Source organism: Amblyraja radiata, chromosome 17 (assembly GCF_010909765.2).
Source record: "Amblyraja radiata isolate CabotCenter1 chromosome 17, sAmbRad1.1.pri, whole genome shotgun sequence".
NCBI classification, from domain to species: Eukaryota; Metazoa; Chordata; class Chondrichthyes; order Rajiformes; family Rajidae; genus Amblyraja; species Amblyraja radiata.
The window spans coordinates 27,585,379-27,610,697 of record NC_045972.1 but is presented as its reverse complement, the minus strand read 5'-3'; the positions used below and the strand labels follow the sequence as shown (position 1 = coordinate 27,610,697).

Here is a 25,319-nt window from a genome sequence, read left to right as displayed (position 1 = left end):
GCCGGAGGAGGTAATTGAGGCAATTGCAACCTTTTTTGAGAAGCATTTAGACAGGGTTCTTGGATAGGATAGGTTTAGAGGGATATGGGCCAAATGCAGGCAGGTGGGACTAGTGTAGATGGGACATGTTGGTTGGTGTGGGCAAATTGGGCCGAGTGGCTTATTTCCACACTGTAAGACTATAATGTTACATAACTTGACATTTTGAGAACTTCCTGTAAGAGGGATGAGGAAAGACTATTTCTACACATCACATTTCCGCATCCACACTGGAGAGTTACAACATGATTTAGTGCAATACTTCTGTACGTACTGAGCCAGCAGGAAGTATTCCTCATCACCAGACCACAGTGTGCTGCAGCGTTCTAAACCTAGAAGGTTATGCAATAGTTACACAAGAAGCAGAAGATCGGTTTTAGCTACAGAGAGCACACTGACTGGTGGCATCACAGCCTGGTTCAGCAACTGAAACGGCCTGGAATGAAGATCACAGAGAGTGGTCGACGCTGCCCGGCCCATCACGGGTGCTGACCTCCCCACCATTGAAGGGATCTACAGGACGCGCTGGCTCAAAGGCAGCCAGCATCAACAGAGACCCACGGCACTCTCGCCACATTTTACAGCTACTATCGGGAAGAAGGTATCGGAGCCTAAAAGGAACCTCCAGGTTCAGGAACAGCTTCATCCCAGCAATCCTCAGGCTCTTGAACCTGATGTTTGCTGAACTACACAACACTAATGGACTTTGGTTTTTGCACCGTCATAGTTTGGTTTAAATAGATTAGCTGATTATTTAAATTTAGGCTGTGGTGTCTGGTCCTAGATTCTCCCACTACTGGAAGCATCCTGTCCATGACTACTCTATCTAAGCTGGATATTGCCCCCTCATCCTTCTAAACTCTATCTACAAACTTACTAACCAGATTCAGAGATAGTTTCTTCCCATTCGTATCTGACAAGTGAACCATTCTATCAACAACTAGAGAGCCGTCCTAAACTACCGTCTGCCACATTGGACAGCCTTGGATTATCTTTAATCAGACTTTATCTAGCAGTAAATGTTATTCCATTTATCCTGTATCTGTACACTGTGGACGGCTTGAGTGTAATCATGTATAGTCTTTCCACTGACTGGATAGCACACTACAAAAAAGCGTTTCACTTTACCTTGGTACACGTGGCAATAATAAACTAACCACCTCGTCTACATTTACGTCCAAGACATGTATATATAGATAAGTAACCATCTGAAACCTTGCAGCTGCAGATGGTGGCCGTCCGATTGTGGTCACCAGCTACGGGCCACTGGAGGGGAAGCGTGTGTCGGTGAGAGGGACGGACACGCCTGTCTACAGCTACCTGGGGATCCCTTTCGCCAAACCCCCCGTCGGCCCCCTGCGGTTCTCGAGGCCGGAGCTGCCCGAGGGGTGGACCGGGACCAGGAAAGCCACGGCCTTGGCCCCAGGGTGAGTGCCGCACCTTTACCCTGCTCTCGCCGGGCACCGCGTGGCCACCCGATCAACGACCGCTGGTAACTACTCCTCCCCCGGTAACCGGCTCTCTCACGGGGATGGAGATTCTCCAGGCGCCTGGCAGGGTGGATGTAGGAATTAAATGTACACAGAACAGCACAGCAACAGGCCCTTCGGCCCACAATGTCCGTGCTGAATACGACACCAACCTCCTCTGCCTGCACGTGATCTATATCCCTCCATTCCCTGCACATCCATGTGCCTATCTAAAGGCTGGTCTGTAGAGGGTCCAATCTGAAGAAGGACTGCATTAGGAAAGCAGCCAACATAATCAAGCACCACACACACCCCAGTCACTCCCTCTTCTCCCCTCTCCCATCGAGCAGAAGGCACAGAAGCTTGAAAGCACACATCATCAGATTCAGTCACAGTCTGTTCCCTGCTGTTATCAGGCTACTGAATATTCCTCCCATAAGCTAGCATGTAGTCGTGAATTTCCAACCGATCTCATTGTGAACTTTAAACAACAATGTAATCTGCACTTTCTCTGTAACTGTAATGCTATAAAGCTTCAACATTGTATTCAGCACCCTGTTCTCTTTACACTATCTGTTGTACGTGTGTATCTTGATTGTACTCGTGTACAGTATGATTTGACTGGATAGCACGCAGATTAAGTTTTCGCTATATCCCAGTAACGAGCTGATACCGAGCTGCAGGCTGGTTAACTCCTGTCTGCCACACCGCAGGTGCCCACAGGACTCCACCATGGAGGACATGCTGCTGGAGATGATGAAGATCACGTTGGCCCCGCGGACGTACAGTGAGGACTGCCTGTACCTGAATGTACACACTCCCGTCAGCCCCACCAACACCCAGACCAAGCTGCCCGTGAGTAGTCGGGGGCCCGTCAGAGAGTGCATCACACTGAGCAGCGCACACGCAAGTGCACACATCTTTATATATATATATATGTATATGTATATATATATATGTAGATAGATAGATAGATAGATAGATAGATAGATAGATAGATATGTATATGTGAAGTTTCATCCCACTTCAAGCAGGGTGCAAGGCCACCAAATTCAAATGCAGTTTCATACCATTTCAAGCAGGGTGCAAGGCCACCAAATTCAAGTGCAGTTTCATATCATTTCAAGCAGGGTGCAAGGCCACCAAATTCAAGTGCATTCATACCATTTTAAGCAGGGTGCAAGGCCACCAAATTCAAATGCAGTTTCATACAATTTCAAGCAAGCCCACTAAAGACAGAGCCGTGACCTTCCCCTTCTTGTGGAGACTGAGCAACTTCCAGGTTTAATAGTCCCTCCCACCAGAAGGGGCGAGGCCATCATGGAATAATTGACAGGAGAGAGTATCTCAACATTTTTTAAACACCAATAACTCTTTTATTTACCATCGATGGGAAAAATGCTTGGCACCTGATGAGCGGGGCGGGACTCTGAGTAAGATGGCCAAAAATCACAGCGTTTTCAAATCACGAGTGGCAGCATTTTTTCTAAAATCAATATACAGAGCAAACAGGAAGTGGTCAAGATTAGACTTTTAATTATATAGACGGCAAGGCAACTTTAGCATTCTCAAACCAACTTTACAGTTAGGCAAGGCAACTTTAGCATTCTCAAACCAAAACACATGTTTGCATTTTCAAACCAAAACACACTTTTGCATTTCCAAACCAAAAAACACTTTTTCATTTTCAAACTACATTTTCAAACCACATTAAGGGCACTGACAGGTCAGTAAAACCACTCACAGTTTAGTAGACATGTGTTCAGTGTGATTCACAGCTCAGACTGAGAATTGCGACCTCTCGCTCCCCCATCTTGCAGAGAACTGAGGCACCTCCACACTTCCGGGTTTTATAGTCCCTCTGGAAGGGGCGTGGCCTTCAGGAAAGAGAATCTCAAGAAAAATTTAAACATTAATAAGTCCTTTATTTTTAATCGATGGGAAAAAATCCTCTTGTCCTGTCCAGCGGAGGGGGACTCTGAGTAAGTTGGCCAAAAATAAAGCCGTAAGTGGCAGCGTTTTTTCTAAAATCAATATGCAGTGCAACAAGAAGTGGTCAAGATGAGACTTTTAGTAATATAGCTATATATACTTCACGCTGCCTCTGGACAACTCATAATAAGCACCACTCATAATAAGCACCACTCACACCCTGGTCACTCTCCACTCTCCCATGAGCAGAAGATACAGAAGCTTGAAAGCGCAGTCCAGCAGATTCAGAAATAACTTCATCTTTGTATATTCCATTTATGTATGTGTGTGTGTATATCTGTGTATATGTATGTATGTGCGCACACACACACATACAGTACCTAGATACACTCAGTGCACAGAGACTGCCACCCACATGAAAACACACCATTCATAGAGACTCCTGCCGAGTACATAGAGCCACACACACGCAAACACCATGCGTAGAGAGGGAGGGACACAGTGTGATGTGCAGAGAGAGAGAGAGTGACATGCACACAAACACACGGTTCATCGGGAGATTCCTACGTCTTTCTGTGAATGTCTTCTGCACGTTGTGGGGGGTTTGGTGCGGTGGGAGTTGATGCGGGGGGTGTTTGGTGCGGTGGGGTGTTTGGGACGGTGGGATATGTGGTGCGTCAGTTTGGGTCTGCTCCACCCCTGGTGATGGTGTGGGTTGAAGGTTTGGTGCCTGGTGCGGGGGGTGGTCTGTACCGAGAGGTGGGGTGTGTGGATGTGGGTCTGTGCTGACCTGCTGCCTTGTCCCAGGTGATGGTGTGGATCCACGGCGGTGGTTTTGCGGTCGGCAGCGCCACGTTCTACGACGCCTCGCCGATGGCAGCGTACGAAGGGGTGGTGATAGTGGTGATCCAGTACCGGTTGGGGATGCTCGGCTTCTTCAGGTAAATGGCCTCCTCCTCCCGCCCCCTCTTTCCCCTCTTTCCCCTCTCCTCACCCCCCCCCCCCCCCCCCCCCCCCCCCCCCCCCCCCCCCCCCCCGCGGTGCTGCTCACTTTGCAGGGTCACAGCGCTGCTTTTCTCCCCTCAGCACGGGTGATGCTGCAATGCCGGCAAACGTGGGCATGTTGGATCAGGTTGCAGCCCTGCAGTGGGTCCAAGCAAACGTCGCCAGTTTCGGGGGTGACCCCAGCTCCGTCACCATCTTCGGGGAGTCGGCCGGGGGGATGAGTGTCTCGCTGCTGGTAAGCTCTTTGGCCCTCCTTTGTTCTCCACTGCTCTCAGTCTATCCCCCCCCTCCCCCACACACACCGACTGCACTCCCCGAGACCGCAAATTGCATTCCTCCTCTCTCTCCTCATCTGCCCTCCCTTTCAACTTTTGTCTCACTCCACCCATCTGCCGATCAAACCCTCCCTCTTACCTGTATCCACCTATCACTCAGAGTGCTGGAGTAACTCAGCGGCTCAGGCAGCATCTCTGGAGAAAAATAATGTGATGTTTCGGTTTGGGACCGAAACGTCACCCATCCTTTTTCTCCAGAGTTGCTGCCTGACCCGCTGAGTTGCTCCAGCACTTTGTGTCTAATTTCAGTATAAACGAGCATCGGCATTTCTTTGTTTCTATCACTCGCCAGGCTTTGTCCTGCTCCATCTCTTATCAAGCTTTCTCACCACCTACTCCATCAGTCGGAAGAATAGTCCTGGTCTCACACGTCGTCTGTCCATTCCCTCCACAGATGCTACCTGAACCATTGAGTTCCCCAAGCAATTAGTGCTTTGCTCAAGATTTTGACATCTGTGGTACTTTATGTCTCTGTTTCACCGGTGGTTAGTGATTCTCTGTTCCCTTACATGTTTCCACCTGGAGACTGGGGCGATGCCCACCCATCTCACCCCACACCCATGAGAAGTCTTCTGTTCTCCATATAGTCTTACAGTGTGGAAACAGGCCCCTTGATCTAACTTGCCCACGCTGACCCTTCTGCACTAGTCTGTGTTTGGCCCATATCCCTCTAAACCTATCTTATCCATGTACCTGTCCAAATGTCTCTTAAATGTTGTAATAGTACCTGCTGCAACTACCTTCTCTGGTGCTCATTCCATACACCCACCACCCTTGATGTAAAAAAAAGTTTCCATTAAATCTTTCACCGTTCACCTTAAATCTATGTCCTCTGGTTCTCGATTCCCCTACTCTGGCAAAAGACTGTGCATTCACCTGATCTATTCTCCTCGTGATTTTATTTCTTGGAGCGCAGAAGGATGAGGGGTGATCTTATAGAGGTGTATAAAGTCCTAGTCTGCTCAACCTCTCCCTATAGCTTGGTCCCTAGAGTCCTGGCAACATCCTCGTAAATCTTCTCCGCACCCATTCCAATTTCTCTATACTCAGCACTGATGAAGGCCAATGTGCCAAAAACCTTTTTGACCACCATATCTACTTGCGCCGCCGTTTTCCATCTGAAACCAGTAGCCTCATAGCCGCTGTAACCACCACCCCCCACACCTCCCCAGACTAGGGCAGGGGTCTGCCGGTGAGTCCCAGCTGATGCCCCCTGTTCTTTCTGCAGCTCGTTTCTCCGCTGGCCTCTGGCCTGTTTCACAGGGCGATCTCGGAAAGTGGCACCGCGTTGCTGCAGGGCCTTATCACCAGGGATCCAATGTCATCAGCTCAGGTGAGTTGACTTCTTTCTAAAGTCGGCAATCTACAGCTTTCCGGTGTGAAAACTTCACATCGAGTTCAAACACCTTTAAAGAACCAGGTCATAGAAAGAGTTTCATTGTTCCGTTTCAGGACGGTTGACAATCAAACACTCTTGACACAGAGTCACAGAGCTGTGCAGCACAGAAACTGGCCCTTTGGCCCACTTGTCCATGCCAACCAAGATGGCACTCTGGGCTAGTGCCCCTTTGACCAGTAGCCTCTAACAATCTTTCAATCCATATATCGGTCTAAATGTCTATTAAAGGTTGTAGGTATAAAGAGGCAGGACTTGAAAACTAACATGACTAAAACATTGAAGTTAGACATGAAGTGCTGGAGTAACTTGGTGGGTCAGGCAGCATCTCTGGAGTAAAGGAATAGGTGACATTGAGTTACTCTAGCATTTTGTGATTAAGGGTCTCGACCAGAAACACCACCCATTCCTTTTCTCCAGATATGCTGCCTGACCCACTAAAGGGCCTGTCCCACTTTCCCGAGTTATTCACGAATTCTCCCGAGTTTTCCCCTTGATTCAAACTCGCAGAATGTTTGTAACGAGTCCGTAGGAGTCCGTAGATATATCGTAGCCGCTCGTTATGCCAGCCATAGGTACTCGGGGCATCAGGCAAGTCGGGACGTTTTTTCCAGCCTGATAAAAAATGTCCACGAGTGAAAAATAGCCCCTATTTTCTAAATGGGGAGAAAATTCGGAAACCACAGATGCAAATGGACTTGGGAGTGCTGGTACAGAATTTCCAAAAACTTAATTTGCAAGTCAAATCGGTAGTAAGGAAGGCAAATACAACACTGGCATTTATTTCGAGAGGAATAGAAAATAAACAAAAGGGTTTAATATTGAGGCTTTATAAGGCACTGGTCAGACCGCCAAACTATTGTCAGCAGTTTTGGGTCCCATATCTGAGGAAGGATGTGTTGGAGCTAGAGAGGGTCCAGAGGAGGTTTATGAGAATGATCCCTGGAATGATTGAATGGTAGAGTACACTTGATGGGCCGAATGGTCTAATTCTGCTCCTGGGGGTGCAGCATGATGGCAGGCTCGCCAACAGTCTGTCTGTCTTTTCATTTTTGTTGTTGTTATTTTAGTGTGTTTTAAAAGTTTGTGTTAATGTTCTCTGGTTTGTTTTATGTGGGGGAGGGGGTCGGGGGAAACTTTTGTTCAATCTCTTACCTTGCCGGAGATGTGATTGTTTTCCGGATCGTACCTCTGGTCGCTCTGTGGCCTAACATCATGGAGCTGGAGGCCTTGCTCTGGACTGACTTTGAGCCCCTTGCCTGGGATCGACGCTCCAACCACGGCCTACGGATTTCAACATGGCGGAGCTCGCAGTCTCGGGTAGAGACGGATGGCGGGATGCTCCAGTCGCAGAAGGTTTCGACCAGCCCGAACCTGGGGTAGATCACCCGGCACGGGGGAGCTGAGATTCCCATCGATGCAGGAGCTTGATCGCCCCGACACGGAGGGCCCGCCGCCAGCTACGAGAGCCAAGATCGTCCCGTCAATGGAAGGCACGAGACCCCCGACTGCGGGAGAAATAGAAGGGAAGAGATTGAACTTTTTTTTCGCCTTTCATCACAGTGATGAATGTGGAGGAGTCACTGTGGTGGATATGTTAAAATGTATTTTGTGTATTTTGTTGCTTTTTAATGGTATGATTGTATGGTAAATCAAATTCCTCCTATGTTGCAAAACATACTGGTCTAATAAAGTATTATTATGATTATTATGATTATAACTTTTAAACTGTCAATTCTGTTGCAGCTGGTGGCCAACAAGACGGGCTGTGGCATGGACACTTCACAGGAACTGATTAACTGCCTGAGGAGCAGGTCAGAAGAAGAGCTTGTGAACCTCACCAAAAGCAATGTAGGTGAAACCAACTGCGTTAGGTCCTCACACTGTGAGTGTGTCTGTTGCATTGTCTTGGGTAACACTGCTGGCCACAATGGTCTTGGGATCAATGGTTCTTGATTGTCACATGTACCAAGGTAGAGAGAAATTCTTTCATTGCATAGTTCAGTAAATTCAAAGTACATGCATGTGCAGATGCAAACTCTCACACTCGCACACGCGTGTGCACACACACTCACATGCATACACACACTGCAGCGGTGGTGGTGGTGACGGGTACAAGTTTAAGAGGATTCGGGTTAGGCACATGGATATGCAGGGAATAGAGGCTTATGGATCACATCCAGGCAGAAGGGATTAATTAAACCTGGCGTCATGCTCAACACAGACATGGTGGACCAAAGGCCCCGTTTCTGCTCTCTGTTCTTTAGTTTAGTTTATTGATGGTCACTTGCACTGAGGTACAGTTTTGTTGTTTGCTAACCAGTCAGCAGAAAGACTATACATGATTATCATTGAGCTGTCCACAGTGTACAGATACAGGATAAAGGGAATAACGTTTAGTGCAAGATAAAGTCTGATTAAACTCAGTCCGAGAGTCTTCAATGTAAATCTGGATGTGTTCAAATGTTTCCTCCCTACCATGGGAATGTTACTTCAAAATAATCCATTGGTTTCCGAAAGTTTTTGGATGTTGTGTGATCTTTCTCTCTGACCGACTGTCTTGCTAACAGAGCTCCTGGAAGGACAGGCCCACAGGTTACCGATCTCCTGGCTCTGGAACTGATGAAGCTGAATTTTAGTTAAAATATAAGAAGATATTAAAATAGGTTTCTGGGCTAGCTTGCAGCTTATATTTAGTCTCAAATTAGGCTTGCCTCAGGTTGCTGTGTGTGAGATAATAAATCCTATAACATTGTCTCCCAAGTGACAAGCAGAGAGGAGAAGCTAGAGAGATCTCTTTGAAGTAAGATGCCATAAACCAAATGGCCAATGTTATGGGGGAGGAGGCGAGAAAGGAAGAGAGAAACAGCTAGTCATATCTGTGAAGTAAGATGCCATAAACCAAATGGCCTATGTTTATGAAGGACCAAATGACAGAGCTAGGGTGATCTCTGTGAAGATAAAATGGCCTTATCCAAATAGCCAATGTTTATGAAGGACGAGAGAGGAACAGGGAAGTGGAAAGATAAAATGTCGTAAACCAAATGGCCAATGTTATCTTGTACTATGTAAACAAAAGACCTTTGATGTGATGCATTCTGTGGAAACCCTTTCCTGTACCTCTGACCATGACTAATGTCTGAAATGTGCTAAGGGGACAAAAAAACCCTATTTAAGGCAATGTAATTCTGTTGTTCAGAGAAGGTGAACGGAGGACGGTCAAGTGTCTGTAATGGTCACTTGACTGGAGTCCTCCCTCCTTCCATCGGCCGATGTTAAGTAAAGTTTTGATCTGGTCTACCAAACAGTTTGTGTGGTGTCTGTTTATTAAGAAGCGAACCTGGTTTAGTAGTTAAGAAAGTAGCTTTTTCAGAACCGTGTGTGCATCCACCACATATCTGAACTCTTTCACAGCTGCGTTCCTCACACTATTCTGCACTGACTTTTACTTTACTTTAGAGATACAGCTTGGGAAAAAAAGTCAGCTTACAGCCCAGCAGTATGACTATTGATTCCTCTAACTTCAAGTAACCCTTGCATCCCCCCTCTCACACCTAGTTATCGTGCTAGTTTCACTGCCGTCCAGTTGAGTTTTGCTGTCTGTATAACTCGTCATCACCTACCCCACAGCCAACAATGGACCATTGTGGGCTCCACCTTTCCTTGATCATTGCTCTTTTAGCATCTCTTTCATTCATTTGTTCTATATCTATATATCTCACCATTTATATCTCGACCTGATACGTCACCCTTTCCTTTTCTCCAGAGATGCTGCCTGATCTGCTGAATTAAGTTGTGTCTATTATCGTTTTCAACCAACAACTGCAGTTCCTTCCAACACATGAAAAAAAGGCTGTTCACTACATCGCGCTACACACTGGAGACGATTTACAATTTGCAGAAACCAATTAACCTACAAATGTGTACATCTTTGTAGTGTGGGAAGAAACCAGAGCACTTGGAGAAAACGCACACAGTCACAGGAAGAATGTACAAACTCTGTATAGACAGCACCCATAGTCGGGATCAAACCCAGGTCTCTGGCGCTGTGAAGCAGTAACTCTACCACTGTGCCACTGTGTTAAGCCTTTTTCTCTTTCTGTTTCCCACAAGCTGATCGTACCTATAGTGGTGGATGGAGTGTTCCTGACCAAAGAAGTTGATCAACTCCTTGAGGCAAAGCAGTTCCACATGGTCCCGTATCTGTTGGGAGTCACTAATCATGAATGTGGCTGGCTCATGGCTCAGGTGAGATCAAGTTAACCTCAATGAAGGAAATCGCTCGGAAACGTTGACCCTCCCTCTGTCTCCACAGATGCTGCCCAACCCGCTGAGCTCCTCCAGAAGTTTAACAACAGATCTTTGTGACTCCAGATCTTTCTTGGCCTGATGGTTTGGGTTTGGTGGGCCGGATCGGATCGGAAATGCCAGCTGTGGTTCTAGAGAGCGTGCTGGAGATGGGCAAGGTTGGGCCGGTTGGCACAGTGGAAGCTAGCTGCGTTGGTGGCCATATCTATTGTTTTGGGCTGAAGTAACATGGGAGATGTGAGGGGAATCCTTCCCTTCCAGTGATGTGTGGCCCTGGCTGGGAACTCTCCACCAGGAGGCATGGGGAATGGATTCAGTCGGGGCTTTTAAATGGTACTGAGTAGGCAGCTGAGGGAGGGAGAGAGGGGCTGGGAGGAATGGGTTGTATCTGCTATACCTGACACCAGCATAATTGGCTAAATGTTGTGTGTGTGTGTGTCCCCGTCCCCTCCTTCGGCCCATTGAGTCCGCGCCGACCAGTGATCAACCTGTACGCACAACCTACAACCTGTACATCATTGGAATTTGGGAGGAAACAGGAGCACCCGGAGAAAACCCAGGCGGTCACGGGTAGAATGTACAAACCGTACAGACGGCACCCGAGGTCAGGATCGAACCTGTGTCTTTAGGGCTGAAAGGCAGCAGGTCTATCACTGCGCCACCGTGCCTCCATGAATAGGACCAGTCCCTTGGCCCCACTTATAGTGAGGTTGATGGGATCCATGCTCACTGGGTCTCTCCCTGTCAGCGTGGATGGGCAGCTGAGTGCATGGATCTATAAATTATGGATGTAGGCACAAGCATTCTCACTGCTGTATTTTCTCAACAGTTCGTGAATCAGCCTGGCTGGCAGGAAGGAATGGACAGAGAGATGGTTGAGAAGGCCATCAGATCCACAAAGCTGGTGAGTTTCTCTCAACCCGCACTCACCTATTGGGATGAATTCCTGCAAATGTCTTCAGTCTGTTAAACTTGGGGCAGACGTTGACCATGTTGGAAGGTAGACACTAAGTGCTGGAGTAACTCAGTGGGTCAGGCAGCATCTCTGGAGAAAAGGACCAGGTGACGTTTTGGGTCGAGACCCTTCCTCAGACTCCCCGGGATTACCGACGCTTCCACCACCGCCAACCTTCGCCGTCTCCCCTGAAAAATAACAGTCTGAAGAAGGGTTTCTCTTCCTTCTCTCCAGAGATGCTTCCTGACCAGCTAAGTTACGCCAGCATTTTGTGTCTATCTTCGGTGTAAACCAGCGTCTGCAGTTTCTTCCAACATGATTTGACCGTGTTGGATTTGTGTGTCAGCACCTCTCCCACCATTGACATGGGAGGTTTGTGGCTGCACAGAGTGATGATGGAGTGTATGGTCACCATTTCAACAAGTCAGAACGAGCTGCCAGAGGAGGTATTCAGAGTCATGGTGTCATACAGCATGGAAACAGGCCATTTGGCCCGACTGGGCCATGCTGACCAAGATGTGGAAGGGCCTGTTTCCATGTTGTATTGCTCTATGACTGGAGGGGTTTCTTGTTTCCACTAGTGGGAGATCCTTAAACAAGGGGTATAGTTACAAGGGGATGTAAGGTGAGAGGGGATAGATTTAGGAACCTGAGGGTGACACACAGGGTGCCGGGTATCTGGAATGCAGATGCTGGTTCAGAAATAAGGAAGCTGCATGTTGGAGTAAGTCAGTGGGTTGGGCAGCATCTGTGGAGATCATGGGTGGGTGACAACAGCCGGGTCCTGACTTGAAACGTCACTGTCCATGTTTCCCAGGGGATGCTGTTTGACCTGTTGAGTTACTCCAGCACTTTGTGGGTTTTTTTTTTACCCCAACTTTTCAATACCCTGACTGGTGATGGCCAGTGTTTAAGCGCTTGCGGGTCTGACTGTCTCTGTGTTGCTTCCATTCTCTGAGGATAGCTGCCGCCGGAGGATGTGGAGCAAGTCCTGGATGAATACTTGGGAGACACGCAGGACAGGACTCAGATCCGGGACCTACACCTTGAGCTGCTGGGAGACTTGTTCATGGTGTTGCCAACTATCCGCACTGCAAGGTTATACCGAGGTATCAGATCCAAGCAAATAACCCCCAAAAACCCGTGCAATACAGCCCTCGGGGGCAACATCTTCCACTCGCAGGTGGTCCATACCTGGGAAGAGTTAGCCATGGTGCAATTTTAAAGGGGTTATTAATTCATCGCAATAATTCTTTATGTGTATTGTATCTATGTGGATTGTGTTACAGGCCTGTTAAGGGCCCTTTGGCCCACCGAGTCCGTACTGACCAGTGGTCACCCCGTACACCAGCACTATCTTGCATGTTAGGGACAATTTTACAACTTACCAAAACCAATTAACCGACAAACCTGTACGTCTTGGGTGAGTGCCTGGAACATGCTGCTGGAGTGGTGGTGAAGACAGATGCATTGTAGAGACTTGTAGAGAGGCACATGGATATGGAGGGATCTGGGCTGTGTACAGGCAGAGGAGATTAGTTTAACTAGGCATCATTTTTGCATGGACATTATGGGCCGAAGGGCCTGTTCCTGTACTGTACTGTATACAGGACATAGTACAGTACAGGAACAGGATCTAGGGTCCACAATGTCCATGCCGAACATGATGCTATTAAACTAATTTCCTCTGCCTGCAGGTGATCCGTACCCCTCCATTCCCAGAGCATCCCAAGCCCCCACCTCCCGCTGTGTAAAACACACCCGGAGATGCCTTATTTCACCCATGTGACTCTCTGACCAGATTAACCCCACTCCCCGGGTCTCAGCTTTTAGCTTCTGGGTTAGGGATATCTCTGCCACCTACCCCCACCCTTTGTGCCAGAGAGTTCCAGACCCCCTTGAGTACTATGGCGGAGCAGTCGAGTTGCTGCCTTATGGCGCCAGAAACCCGGGTTCGATCCTGATCTCGGGTGCTGCCTGTTCGGAGTTTGCACGTTATCCCTGTGAGCGTACGGGTTTCCTCCGAGTGCTCCGCTTCCTCCCACATCCCAAAGACGTTCAGGTTTGTAGGTTAATTGGTTTCTGTAAATTGTCCCTGGTGTGTGAGATAGAACTAATGTGAACAGGTGATTGCTGATTCGGTGCGGGCTCCGTGCCTGTGTCTGCGCTGTATCTCTAAACTAAAATCCTTTTTACTACTTTGCATTGATGGATTTTGCTCCTTGACTCTCAGCACTGACTCCTCTTCCGCGGTACAGAGGACCTGCCTCAGACTGCCCACACCCCCTGCCGCTCCAGGCACTAATCCATCTTGCTGCCCTTCCACAGATGCGGGCGGCCCGGTGTTTCTGTATGAGTTCCAGCACAGCACCAGCATCGTCCGCCCCGGCCGGCCCGACTTTGTGAAGGCTGACCACGGAGAAGAGATCGGCTACGTCTTTGGTGCTCCCTTCTGGGACGGAGACGTGGTTTTATCAGGTGAGCCCAGTGCCGGTAGATGGGACTTCCTCTCTCAGTCGCACGCTCCACTTTCCTCCCCAGCAAAGCACAATGTGTCGGAGGTAAACTCAGCGGGACGTGTTGGTCAGCATGGATGGATGGGCCGAAGGGTCTGTTTCTCTGCTGTCTGCCTCTGTGAGTGTTCCAGCACACTCCTGATTCTGCCTGTCCCGTTTACTTTCCCCCGAACTCACCTTTCTTTCACCTTGAACATTAGCCCACTTCACCTTCCCTCCCTTCCCCTGATCACAGGCCCTTCTCTCCTCCTGTGACACACTCGTACTCAACGTCAACAAGACCAAGCTACGTTAGGTTTAGATTAGATTTAGTTTCATTTAGATTTAGGTTGGATTGAGTTTGGTCTGATTGATTGAGATTATAATTGTTACGTTTACCGAGGTTCAGTGAAAAGTTTTTGTTTGCGAGTTGACCAGACGACAATTATGTCCACAGCGTATAGATACATGATGAAGGGAATAATGTTTAGCGCAAGATAAAGTCCAGTAAAGTTTGATTACAGATAGTCCGAGGGTCTCCAATGAGATAGATGGTAGCTCAGGACCGCTATCTAGTGGTGATAGGACGGTTTAGTTGCCTGATAACATCTGGGAAGAAACTGTCCCTGAATAGGAACTGATTGTTGACTTCAGAAATGGGAAGTTGGGAGACCAGGCACCAGTTTGTATTGGTGAGTTGGTGGTGCAGAGAGTTAGTAGCTTCAAATTCCTGGGTGTTAACATCTAGGATGGACTGTCCTGGGCCCAGCACATGAACACAACCATGAAGTAGGAATGTTACAAAATGTTGAGATTTTAAAAGTCAAGCCTATAATTTATCCCATCAGATAAAGCATTAAAGTAACTTTAATTTGATGCCTAATTCACTTTCATATCTTCAGTATTTTAAAAGTTATGGTCATTTTCATACTCGGAAATTAGCATCTTGTTCCCTATTGCTTTTCCATTGACTTAACACAAAAGCGGTGATCGAGGACGGCCAAAAGCCCATAACTTTCTTAAAAATTAAGAGAACAATGAGATTTTCAGTTATTATAGATTGAAGCATTCTGAAACAAATATGAAACGTTTTACTTGGATGACCTGAAATTAAAGCATATAATTACTAGTTACCTAATTGTAGCTAATTACAAAATTGACTGTTGTGACGGAAATAGTAATAAACACACAGACTGCCTTGAAAATTCAAAAATGTGATATTCTCAAGATCAGAACATTAATTTTATTGTATTATATGATGCAAGTCCATAACAGATAGGTAAAGAAATTACAATTTCAAGCAAAAGACCAAGTCTTTATGGAGAAGATCAGTTGCTAGCTGGTACATTGGTATAATCAGTAGCATCATCATACTCCTCAGATTGTAACTAATAAGCAACTCTGTACACTTTGTTTTTCCTCAACTTTTCAATTTTGGCATTATAGTTTTTAGTCTTCTAACCACGCATGACATGCCTTTCTGCCCAATACTTTCCCATTAAGAATGTCCTGTAGATCATCACATTTGTAGTAGTCCAAATTTGAATAATCTAAATGAGTCTCTTTTGCTGGGCATTTGCATTGACAAATTTGCATTTCATCTTCGGAGACATCTGTTTAAAATGTAAAGGGAAAAAAAACACTGAACAGCATTAACAGAAACAAGTTATTATTTGCAGTTTTAGGAAAAAAATGATAAAGTTAAGATAAACACTAAAACAAATAGTAAATACCCAACAAAAAATTCATATTTTCATTAATTCATCTAATTTCAATTACTAGATCTAAACATCTATCCATTTCTTAAGAAGAGGCTAACTTTTTAAATAGCCAAAGTATCCAAATAACAAATAACAAACTGACCCCATTCACACAAGAATTCACAATATAACATGATTTTTAAATCTCACTTTGTCATGAATTTATGCCAAATGGAAGGAATTTATTGTTTAATTCCCATAAATTAATCCAGAAACATCCACTCTCAAGATAATCAAAATCATTATTTTTTGCACAATTACTTGTGACTATTTTTGACAATACATCTGGATATTTAGTATGAAAATATTGATCATGGATAGACAATAACACAAAATATAGATGATTTAGATGTTCTTATGACATGATTGTACAAAAAAAAAAAAAATGTATTATCTTGAGAGTGGATGTTTCTGGAATTTAATCGATTGGAACATCTCTTACAACATTTGACAAACATATTGCAGAAAGTATCCTGACTGGTTGCATCATGGCCTGGTTTGGCAATTCCAACAGGACCACAAGAGTCTGTAGTGAGTGGTGGACTCAGCCCAGTCCATCACGGGCACAGCCCTCCCTTCCATCAAAAACATGGACACCAGGCGCTGCGTCAAGAAGGCGTCATCTATGATCACGGATTCCCACCTTCCGGGCCGTGCCCTCTTCTCACTGCTATCTTCTGGCAGAGGGTACAAAAGCCTCAAGTCCCACACTGAAGATAGACAAAGTGCTGGAGTAACTCAGCAGGTCAGGCAGCATCTCTAGAGAAAATAAATAGATGATGTTTTGATTTGGAACCCTTCTTCAACCTTAAACAGTTAGGTTCCGACCCAAAATGTCATTTATTCCTTTTCTCCAGAGATGCTGCCTAATCCGCAGAGTTACTCTAGCATTTTGCATCTACCTTCGGTATAAACCAGCATCTGCAGTTCCTTCCTGTGCCTGAAGTCCCTCACCACCAGGTTCATGAACAGCTACTTTCCTGCAACCATCAGGTTCCTGGACCGACCCGCACAACCCTAATCCCACCTCCGCAACGGAACACTACTTTTGTAAGGACTTGCTAAATATGTTTTTGAACCAATGTCTTGTTTTTCTTTATAATGTCTTCTTTCTTTTGGAACTTTTATGTGTAATGTATTAATAGTTTATGTTCGTGTGTGTTGTCTGAGTCTTTGTGCCTGTGATGTTTTGGCAAGCAGCATTTCCACTGTACTTGTGCAGATGACAATAACCTTGAACGTGACTCTTGCAGACAACGTCACGGCAGAAGAGATGGCTTTAAGCAGAACTGTGATGAGTTACTGGGCCAACTTTGCCAAGAACGGGTAAGAGACACCACGAAGGGTCAGACAATTGTTGACTCGACTCGTCTGTGCCACCCTCGATGCCCCGTCCAAGCCAGACCCGTTTGATGGGGTAAAGTAGCTATCATTGATCTGCTGGGAAGCTTCGATCCAGCTCCCTGCCCGGGCACCTACACACAGATACGCTTTCCCTCTCCACCACTACCCCTCAGTATCTCAACTCCCATGAACTCTCTGAACCCCAAGGTTTTACAGAAGCCAAATTTTTATCCCGCAAACCTGCGTGCCTTTGGAATGTGGGAGGAAACCGGAGCACCCGTGAAAACCCCACAGAGTGAATGCGCAAATTCTGCACAGTAAGCACCCATAGTCAGGATCAAACCCGAGTCTGTCGCGCTGTGAGGCAGCAACGCCACTGCTGCACGTCTGTGACACACACTGTTCTGTGGGACGGGTGTTTGTTTGGGAGTTGCTGTGGTTTCCCTGGGTGGACTTTGTCGCCCGTACCCTCGCAGAGTGAGCTGGGAGAGGTGGTGGTGGAGGGTGGGGGTGGGAGATGGTGGGGTGGGGGAGCGGGAGGGGGCGTGTGAGGTGGGATGAGGGGGAGTGGTGGGGTAGGAGGGAAAGTGGGGGAGGGGAGGGAGTGGGGGAGAGAGAGTAAAGGGGGGTGGGCTGCCGGTTTAGTGGGCTGCCGGTTTAGTGGACTGTGGTCTCGGTGGAATGAACGCTCACTAACTTTGGGGTTATTGGTGGCAGGGACCCGAATGGTGAGGGGCTGGAGTTGTGGCCGGTCTACGGCAGGAACGAGAGCTACCTGCAGCTGGACGTGAGCCAGAGTGCCGGGACCCAGCTGAAGGAGCAGCGGATGAGGTTCTTCACCGAGACCCTGGGCTACGGCGTGGGGTCGGAGAGGGAACCGCCCCAGACAGGTGACACAGAGCACCGGCAGGAACTGTAGCCTCCAGTAACCACCTCTGCTCAAATCAACTAACCCTCTCTGGGCCTGACTACAATTGGGATCTCGGTGTCGCACGGACAACGCAGACATCTTGTCGGCAAAATAAGGAACCGTGGGAAACGAGGGCAGGGAGAAGCCACTCCGAACCGTTTAGACCAACACACAAAGAGCCGGAGAAACTCAGCAGCTCAGGCAGCATCTGCGGAGGGAATGGACAAATGGTGAAGAAGGGCCCAACGTGAAACATTGTCGGTCCATTCCTTCTACAGATGCTGCCCGACCTGCTGTTTCTCCAACACTTTGTGTATTTCTGACGATTCCAGCATCTGCAGTTCCTTGTGTCTACATTAACTGGGTTCCTTTCCCAAAGATGCTGCCTGACTAGCTGAGTTCTTCCACCCGTTTCTGTTTTGGTTTCAGATTCCATCTTTCTGCAGTTTTAGCAGTGTGTCATCACCTGTTTCAGAGTCGATTGCTGATTCAGCGTGAAAACAGGCGCTTTGACCCAACATGCCCTATCTCCACTTCTCTGCATTTGGCACATATCCCTCGAAACCTGTCCTATCCATGTACCTGTCTAATGTTCCTTAAATTTTACAATAGTCCCTCCCTCAACAAACCTCCTCTGGCAGCTTGTTCTATACACCCATCACCCTTTGTGTGAAACAAGTGTTGAAGAGAGGCTCAGATGCCACCACTGTGTGGAGCCGTCTGCTCCCTACACTACACTAGTCGGTGGAGCTGGAGCCTCTCGGTGCCAGAGACCTTGTTTCGACCCTGACAACGGGCACTGTCTGTACGGAGTTTGCACATTCTCCCTGTGGCCTCCTGGTGTGTGCTTGTAGGTTCATTGTCCCTCTGTAAATTGCCCTTGGGAGTAGGGAGTAGATGAGATAGTGGGATTACATAGAACTAGTGTAAACGGGTAATTGACGGTCAGCATGGACTCGATGGGTCGAGAACAGCCTGTTACCATGCTGTATCCTTCAATCAATCAGTATTTCCATAGCTCAGGCCCTCAAGTCCTGGCGACATCCTCGTAAATCTTCAATGCACCCTTTCCAGCTTAACGACATCCTTCCTGTAACAGGGTGACCAACACTGAATAGCATACTCGAAGTGTGGCCTCACCACTGTCTTGTGTCACTGTAATTTTCACAGCTAAGCAAATAATGTGCCTTAATTTCCATTCACTATAAGTTAGTGATGATTGATTTTTGTGGACGACTTAATCAAATGGCCGTGGAAGTCCATTAAATATCTTTTTTCCAAATAATATAATCAGCTAGGCAGATCTGGTGGGAAAGGCTTTATAGACCTATCCAACTCTCCTTTATCAATCTCTAGCAGAAAACTTTTAACTGTACTTCGGTACAGTAACAATAATAAAATTGATTAAATTGATCAGCTGAAAATCATCAAGGTGATGGAGCATTCTACCTGTAATCGGAGACTAAGTCAGTGCTTTATTTGCAACTGTACGAAACGTTAACACCTCTAAAGAGTTTAAAACTAGATTATTGAATTTTTTAACGTAAAATAATCTGTATGGTTTCAAATAATAAAAGTTATTAATTAGGCGGTCAGGCCCTTAAATAGCTGATAGTGGATGGGTGACATTTCGGAATCTCACCTATCCATGTTCTGCAGAGATGCTGCCTGACCCGCTGAGTTACACCAGCACTTTGTGTCTATCTTTGGTATAAAACAACATCTGCAGTTCACTGTTATTACAAGCAGCTTATTGTCGGGCGATCTACCTGGAGACATGGAGGAACGTTACCGTACCGGCATCTCTTTGTCCACGGAGACAGAACTGGACAAATGTATTCTGTGGTAAAGGATGCTGAGCTAATCAGTCTGCTCTCTCATGCACTTCTCTTAAACAGGGATGTGACGCGCAGTTTTCCAGTTAGATGGAGCAGCTTTGGACAGAGCAAACTTTAGATGGTTGTGCATGGGGCCTCTGCAGTCTTGTCGTTGTGATGGAACGCCTGGACGTGTGGCTTTGTCACTCAGTGCTGCTGCTCGTTCTTTCGTTGCCGTTATTTTGAATTTAATTCTGGTGATTCGCTGTCTCCAATCCCAACATGAAATGCCTCTTGGGGAAATAATCCATTGTCAGCCTCTGCAATAAAGGGACACAATGTAAACAGCCAACTGGCCTGCGTTGCGTTTGTTACACTCCATTTCTAAGGAGACCCATGGGTCCCCTGGCCATCTGAGTGCTTCTAACATTGGTTGGTGTGGGTTTTCAAGTTGATAAACAGGGCCTTTCAAGCCTACCCTATTTGCGACATGGGCCTCGGTGTCTTTTCCTGCACCCCCACCCCCCAGGCACTAATCCTGAATTTCTGTCTGAAGGGAAAAAAGTCATAGGAGCTGAATTTGGCCATTCGACCCATCAATTCTACTCCGACGTTCAATCATGTCTTCCCCTCTCAGCCCCATTCTCCTGCCTTCTCCCTGTAACCTTTGACCCCCTTACTAACCAAGAACTTGTCAATCTCCGCCTTAAAAATACCCAATGACTTGGCCTCCACAGCCGTCTGTGGCGATGAATTCCACAGATTCACCACCCTCTGGCTAAAGAAGTTCCTCCTTGTCTCCTTTCTAAAGGTGTGTCCTTTTATTCTGAGGCTGTGTTTAGTTTATAGATACTGCATGGAAACGGGCCCTTTTGCCCACAGATTCCGTGCCGACCAGCGGTCACTCCGTACACTAGCACTATCCTACACACCAGGGACAATGTATAATTTTTACCAAAGCCAATTCATCTACAAACCTGTACGTCTTTGGAATGTGGGAGGGAGCCAGAGCACCCGGAGAAAACCCACGTGGTCACAGGGCGAATGTACAAACTCCTTACAGACAGCATCAGTGGTGGTCAAGATCAAACTGGGGTCTTTGGCGCTGTAAGGCAGCAACTCTACCTCTGCGCTACTGTGCCTCAATGTTACCTAGGCCCTCTTGGCTTTGTAATATATATTCATTATATAATATTGTATATGGCACGGTTTCCAGACAAAAATTAGTGGAAACTTGATGAACTGTGAGGAGGATGTTGATAGACTTCAGGAGAGATATGATCAGACTGGTGGATGGGCCAAGAAATGGCAGATAAAGTTTAATGCAGAACTGCGCCATGTGTTTCAAAGAGGAGAAGACAAACACTGTAGCAACATAACATTTAAAAGACATTTGCCTGGGCTCGTGAGGCTGAGCTATAGGGAGAGGTTGAGCAGGCTATGACTTTATTCCTTGGAGCGCAGGAGGATGTGGGGCGATCTTATAGAAGTATACACAATCCTGCAAGTTTTATACCCAGCGTAGGGGAATCAAGAACCAGGGAACATGGGTTTAAGGTGAGAGGGCAAGATTTAATAGGAACACGGGGGTAACTTTTTTACACAAAGAGTGGTGGGAGGAGGTAGTTGAGCCAGGTACTATCACAACATTTAAGAAACATTTATAGAGGTACAAATAGCATAGGTTTACAGGATATTGGTTAAATGACATGGGACTAGTGTAGATGGCACATGTTGGTCAGTATGAGCAAGTTGGGCCAAAGGGCTTGTTTCCACGCTGTATGACTCATTTGTGTGAGATTCAAAATCAATCACAAACTCTTCAGAGACAAAATCAAAGAAACAAGTTTTCCTTTATTACATTTCTGCGCAGAAAAGGGTGTCCCTCCTCTATCATCCTCTAGAGACACACAAAAATGGAGGTTGTATCTATCTTTTTATACCTTTCTTCACTATGGTCACTACCTCATGTCTCCCCATCGAGCTTCGTCCAATCATAACATAAAGCCCACATTCCCACGAGAACGTCCAGAAACGTCTCGGAACATCTCCTGACGTCAAAGGCTTCTGCTGGAGTTTTTATCTGTTACTTCTTTATCTAGAAGTTCCCTCTGTCCTGTATATTGTTACTTTCTTCGACCAGCAGTCTGGCTTCTGCTGACACCTTATTTCTTTCTAAGTTATAATTTTCAGAGTTCTAGTATAAATCAACCATCCCTATTAACCCTTCTCTCACATTTGGATTGATATATTTTAAAGGAAAGGTTTAGAGAGGAGCGGACCAAACATGCAGCTGGGAGTGTGTCCTGGTAGCCATGGACAAATTGGGCGGATGGGCTTGTTTCCATGCTGTATGACTCCATGATGAAGTGTCTGATTTGGGGGAAATGATTAAACGGCCTGTCCCACTTCCGGCTATTTTTAGGCGACAGCTGTCGTAGCAGGTCGCCGAAAAACTGGCGACTGGACCCCCATTTGACATAAAGTTTGAAATAGAATCATTAACACAGGGGTCGGCAAGCTTATTCAGTATAGGGGCTGGGACGCATGTCTGTGAGCAGATGGCGGGCCACATCTATCACGTGTACACATGGATCTCGCCCCGGATGGCAGGCATCAAATCACGTGTCACAGAAGGTAGACAAAAATGCTGGAGAAACTCAGTGGGTGAGGCAGCCTCATGCAATCCTTCCATGTCTCACCCGCTGAGTTTCTCCAGCATTTTTGTCTACCTTCGATTTTTCCAACACCTGCAGTTCTTTCTTAAATGTGTTCACAGAAGGTGCGCGACGTGCCGGCGGCTTTGCGCAGGATGCGGTACAGCTAGAGCGCGGGGCGAGCGTTCGGCCGCGCTTGGGGCGGGGACTCGGCGGGCCGGATGAATACGGGAAACAAACTCTGTCTGCGGGCTGGATGATTTAGCGTTACGGGCCGCATTCGGCCCGGGGGTCGTAGGTTGCCGACCCCTACTTTAACAACAACAAAAACCCGAAATTAGTACCGGCGCCAACCTACGTTAACCTGGCAACAACCTGTCTTAGCCCGGTGACAGCACCTACGTCAGGAGAAGTCAAGCTACGCTCTTTGGCGTCAAACCCACTGTTGCCAACTGCCCCTGAAAAATGTTCAACATTGAAAATCCAGCATCGACCAGAAAAACGCTACGACTCTTTGGGCGACTGAGGAGACTACTCACGACCATAAAGGCAACACCCCGGCAACCATGTGGCCACAGCCTCGTCGCCTAAAAAGTTGCCTAAGTGGGACAGGCCCTAAGACTGAGAGTTGGCTATTAGTGAAATGTTCTTTGAATCAGAGAGTTGTCTGATTGGAAACAGGCCCTTTGGCCCATCTTGTCCTTGCTGACCAAGTTGGCATACCGGGCTAGTCCCATGTGTGTTTATTTCGCCCCTATCCCTCCAGACCCTTCCTACCATTATATCTGTCCAAAAGTCATATTTGTATTGCTTCTATAGCGACTGTAACTCGATGGGTTAAATGGCCAGCTGACTTGGAGTAATGTTTGGGTAGAACAATAGATGCAGTGTGTCAGGCAGAGATTGGGCAGAGTTTGTGGGCTCACCGTGAGGCTGAGTGCCAAGTAGAGTTGGCAAAGCGGCTGATCCAGATAAGAGCAGTCGGCAGCCCGAGGCCGGAGCGACCTTGACAATTGACACGGACGCGCCGTACACACACATCCCCACCGCACTTGGTGGTTCCAGCGAGTGGCGGCGCCTCCCACGGCTAGGTGTCCTCTCCCGTCCGATGGACCGCTGCTGCTCCCTGATTGTGCTCAGCATCTGCACTGCTGGGTGGTGGAGGGTTCCCTCAGCCGGTAAGTGGAGGGGAGAGGGAGGATTGAATCGACATGGATGAAAGGAAGAAAGAATGCAACAGGTAGAAAGGGCTTTTAAAAGACACAGAGTGCTGGAGCAACTCAGCAGGTCAGGCTGCATCTCTGGTGAATGTGGATAGATTAAGTTTCTGGTTAGGACCCTTCTTCCGTCTGAGAGGGAGACTCGTCCAGTCTGAAAAAGGGTCCCGATCCAAAATATCACCCATCCTTTTTCTCCAGAGATCATAAGATCTGAAGAAGGGTTTTGGCCCGAAACGTTACCTATTTCCTTCGCTCCATAGATGCTGCTGCACCCGCTGAGTTTCTCCAGCATTTTTGTGTACCTTCGATTTTCCAGCATCTGCAGTTCCTTCTTGAACACATAAGATCACAGCTGCCTGACCCGCTTAATTATGCCCACAATTGTAAATTTCATTGGTAAGCCAGCATCTGCAGTTTCTTGTTTCTACAGAAAGGGCTTTTCTTTATTTCACCGTCTCAGGAAACACTGAGGGAACCTTTTTCACACAGAGGACGGTGGGTAGATAGACCGAGCTGTCAGAATAGGTAGCTGAGGCAGGCACTATAACAACATTTAAAAGATACTTAAGATAGATACAAAAAGCAAGATTAAATCAGCGGGGCAGGCAGCATCTCTGGAGAAAGGTGACAGGTACATGGATGGGAAAGGTTTAGAGGGATATTGGCCAAACACAGGCCAATGGGACTAAGAAGAGGCATTGTTGTCGGCACGGATGCGTTGGGCCGAAGGGCCTGATTCCATGTTGTATGACTCTAATACCTGAAACACTGCAGAGAACAGGCCAGTAGCTTCTGGTTAACTGCACGAGGACAACAATGTGTTGAGATGGTCAAACAAGGGGGACAGCCAAGACACAAGGAACTGCAGGTGCTGGAATCTAGAACAAAACACAAAGTGCATGAGGAACTCAGCGGGACAGGCAGCATGTGTGAGAGGGAATGGGCAGACAACGTTTAAGGTCAGGTCGAGTAGAGGGTGAAAGGGGAGGTGGGGGGTGGGACAAAGTTTGGCAAGTGATAGGTGGATACAGGTGAGGAGGGTGATTGGCAGATGGGATGAGTAACGCCGGAAGTAAAAAGGAGACAAAAGGGTGCCAGATTCAGAGAGGAGAGAAATTTAAATCCAGAGGGATATAGGTGGAAAAGGACTGGGAGAAGGGGAAAGGTGTGGGATAAAGAGGAGATGGGGGGCTTGGGGATGGGAGATGAGCGCATAGAGGAAGGGAAAGTGAGGGGTGGGAGATGGTGGGAAAATGTGTGTGTAGAGGGGGAAGGTTCTCCAGGGTACCTGAAATTGGAAAATTCAACGTGAGAGTGTGAGTGGGTGAGAGAGTGTGAGTGGGTGATAGAGGGTGAGTGGGTGATAGAGGGTGAATTGTGCGCTCTGCGTAGGATCAATCCACGCAAGGTTGCAGGCCCGGATGGAGTCCAGGGAAGGGTACTAAAGGACTGTGCTGTACAACTGGCGGAGGTATTCACGAGAATCTTCAATCCATCTCTATCTCTGGCAATGGTCCCCAAGTGCCTGAAAACAGCCACCATAGTGCCGGTGCCGAAAAAGTCCAAAGTCACCAACCTGAACGACTACCGCCCGGTTGCCCTAACTCCAATCCCAATGAAGTGCTTCGAAAGGCTGGTCCTCTCCCATATCAAATCCAGCATCCCTGCCTCACTGGA

The 25,319-nt window shown here is 47.3% G+C and overlaps 1 protein-coding gene across 2 annotated transcripts in view; it reads left to right on the top strand.

The window, feature by feature from the left end:
• Positions 1 to 25,319, top strand: part of LOC116982609 — a 46,957-nt gene that overhangs the window by 3,243 nt on the left and 18,395 nt on the right. The window contains exons 2-13 of one of the 2 annotated variants that reach the window (XM_033035895.1): positions 1,262 to 1,466; positions 2,222 to 2,363; positions 4,248 to 4,381; positions 4,527 to 4,680; positions 6,009 to 6,113; positions 7,923 to 8,027; positions 10,290 to 10,424; positions 11,314 to 11,388; positions 12,404 to 12,548; positions 13,768 to 13,917; positions 16,948 to 17,020; positions 17,756 to 17,928. In XM_033035895.1, the coding sequence (XP_032891786.1) occupies positions 1,262 to 1,466; positions 2,222 to 2,363; positions 4,248 to 4,381; positions 4,527 to 4,680; positions 6,009 to 6,113; positions 7,923 to 8,027; positions 10,290 to 10,424; positions 11,314 to 11,388; positions 12,404 to 12,548; positions 13,768 to 13,917; positions 16,948 to 17,020; positions 17,756 to 17,928 (1,596 nt within the window). Of the gene's footprint in view, positions 1 to 1,261; positions 1,467 to 2,221; positions 2,364 to 4,247; positions 4,382 to 4,526; positions 4,681 to 6,008; positions 6,114 to 7,922; positions 8,028 to 10,289; positions 10,425 to 11,313; positions 11,389 to 12,403; positions 12,549 to 13,692; positions 13,918 to 16,947; positions 17,021 to 17,755; positions 17,929 to 25,319 lie in introns of both variants that reach the window. The other variant, XM_033035894.1, reaches the window with a different exon arrangement.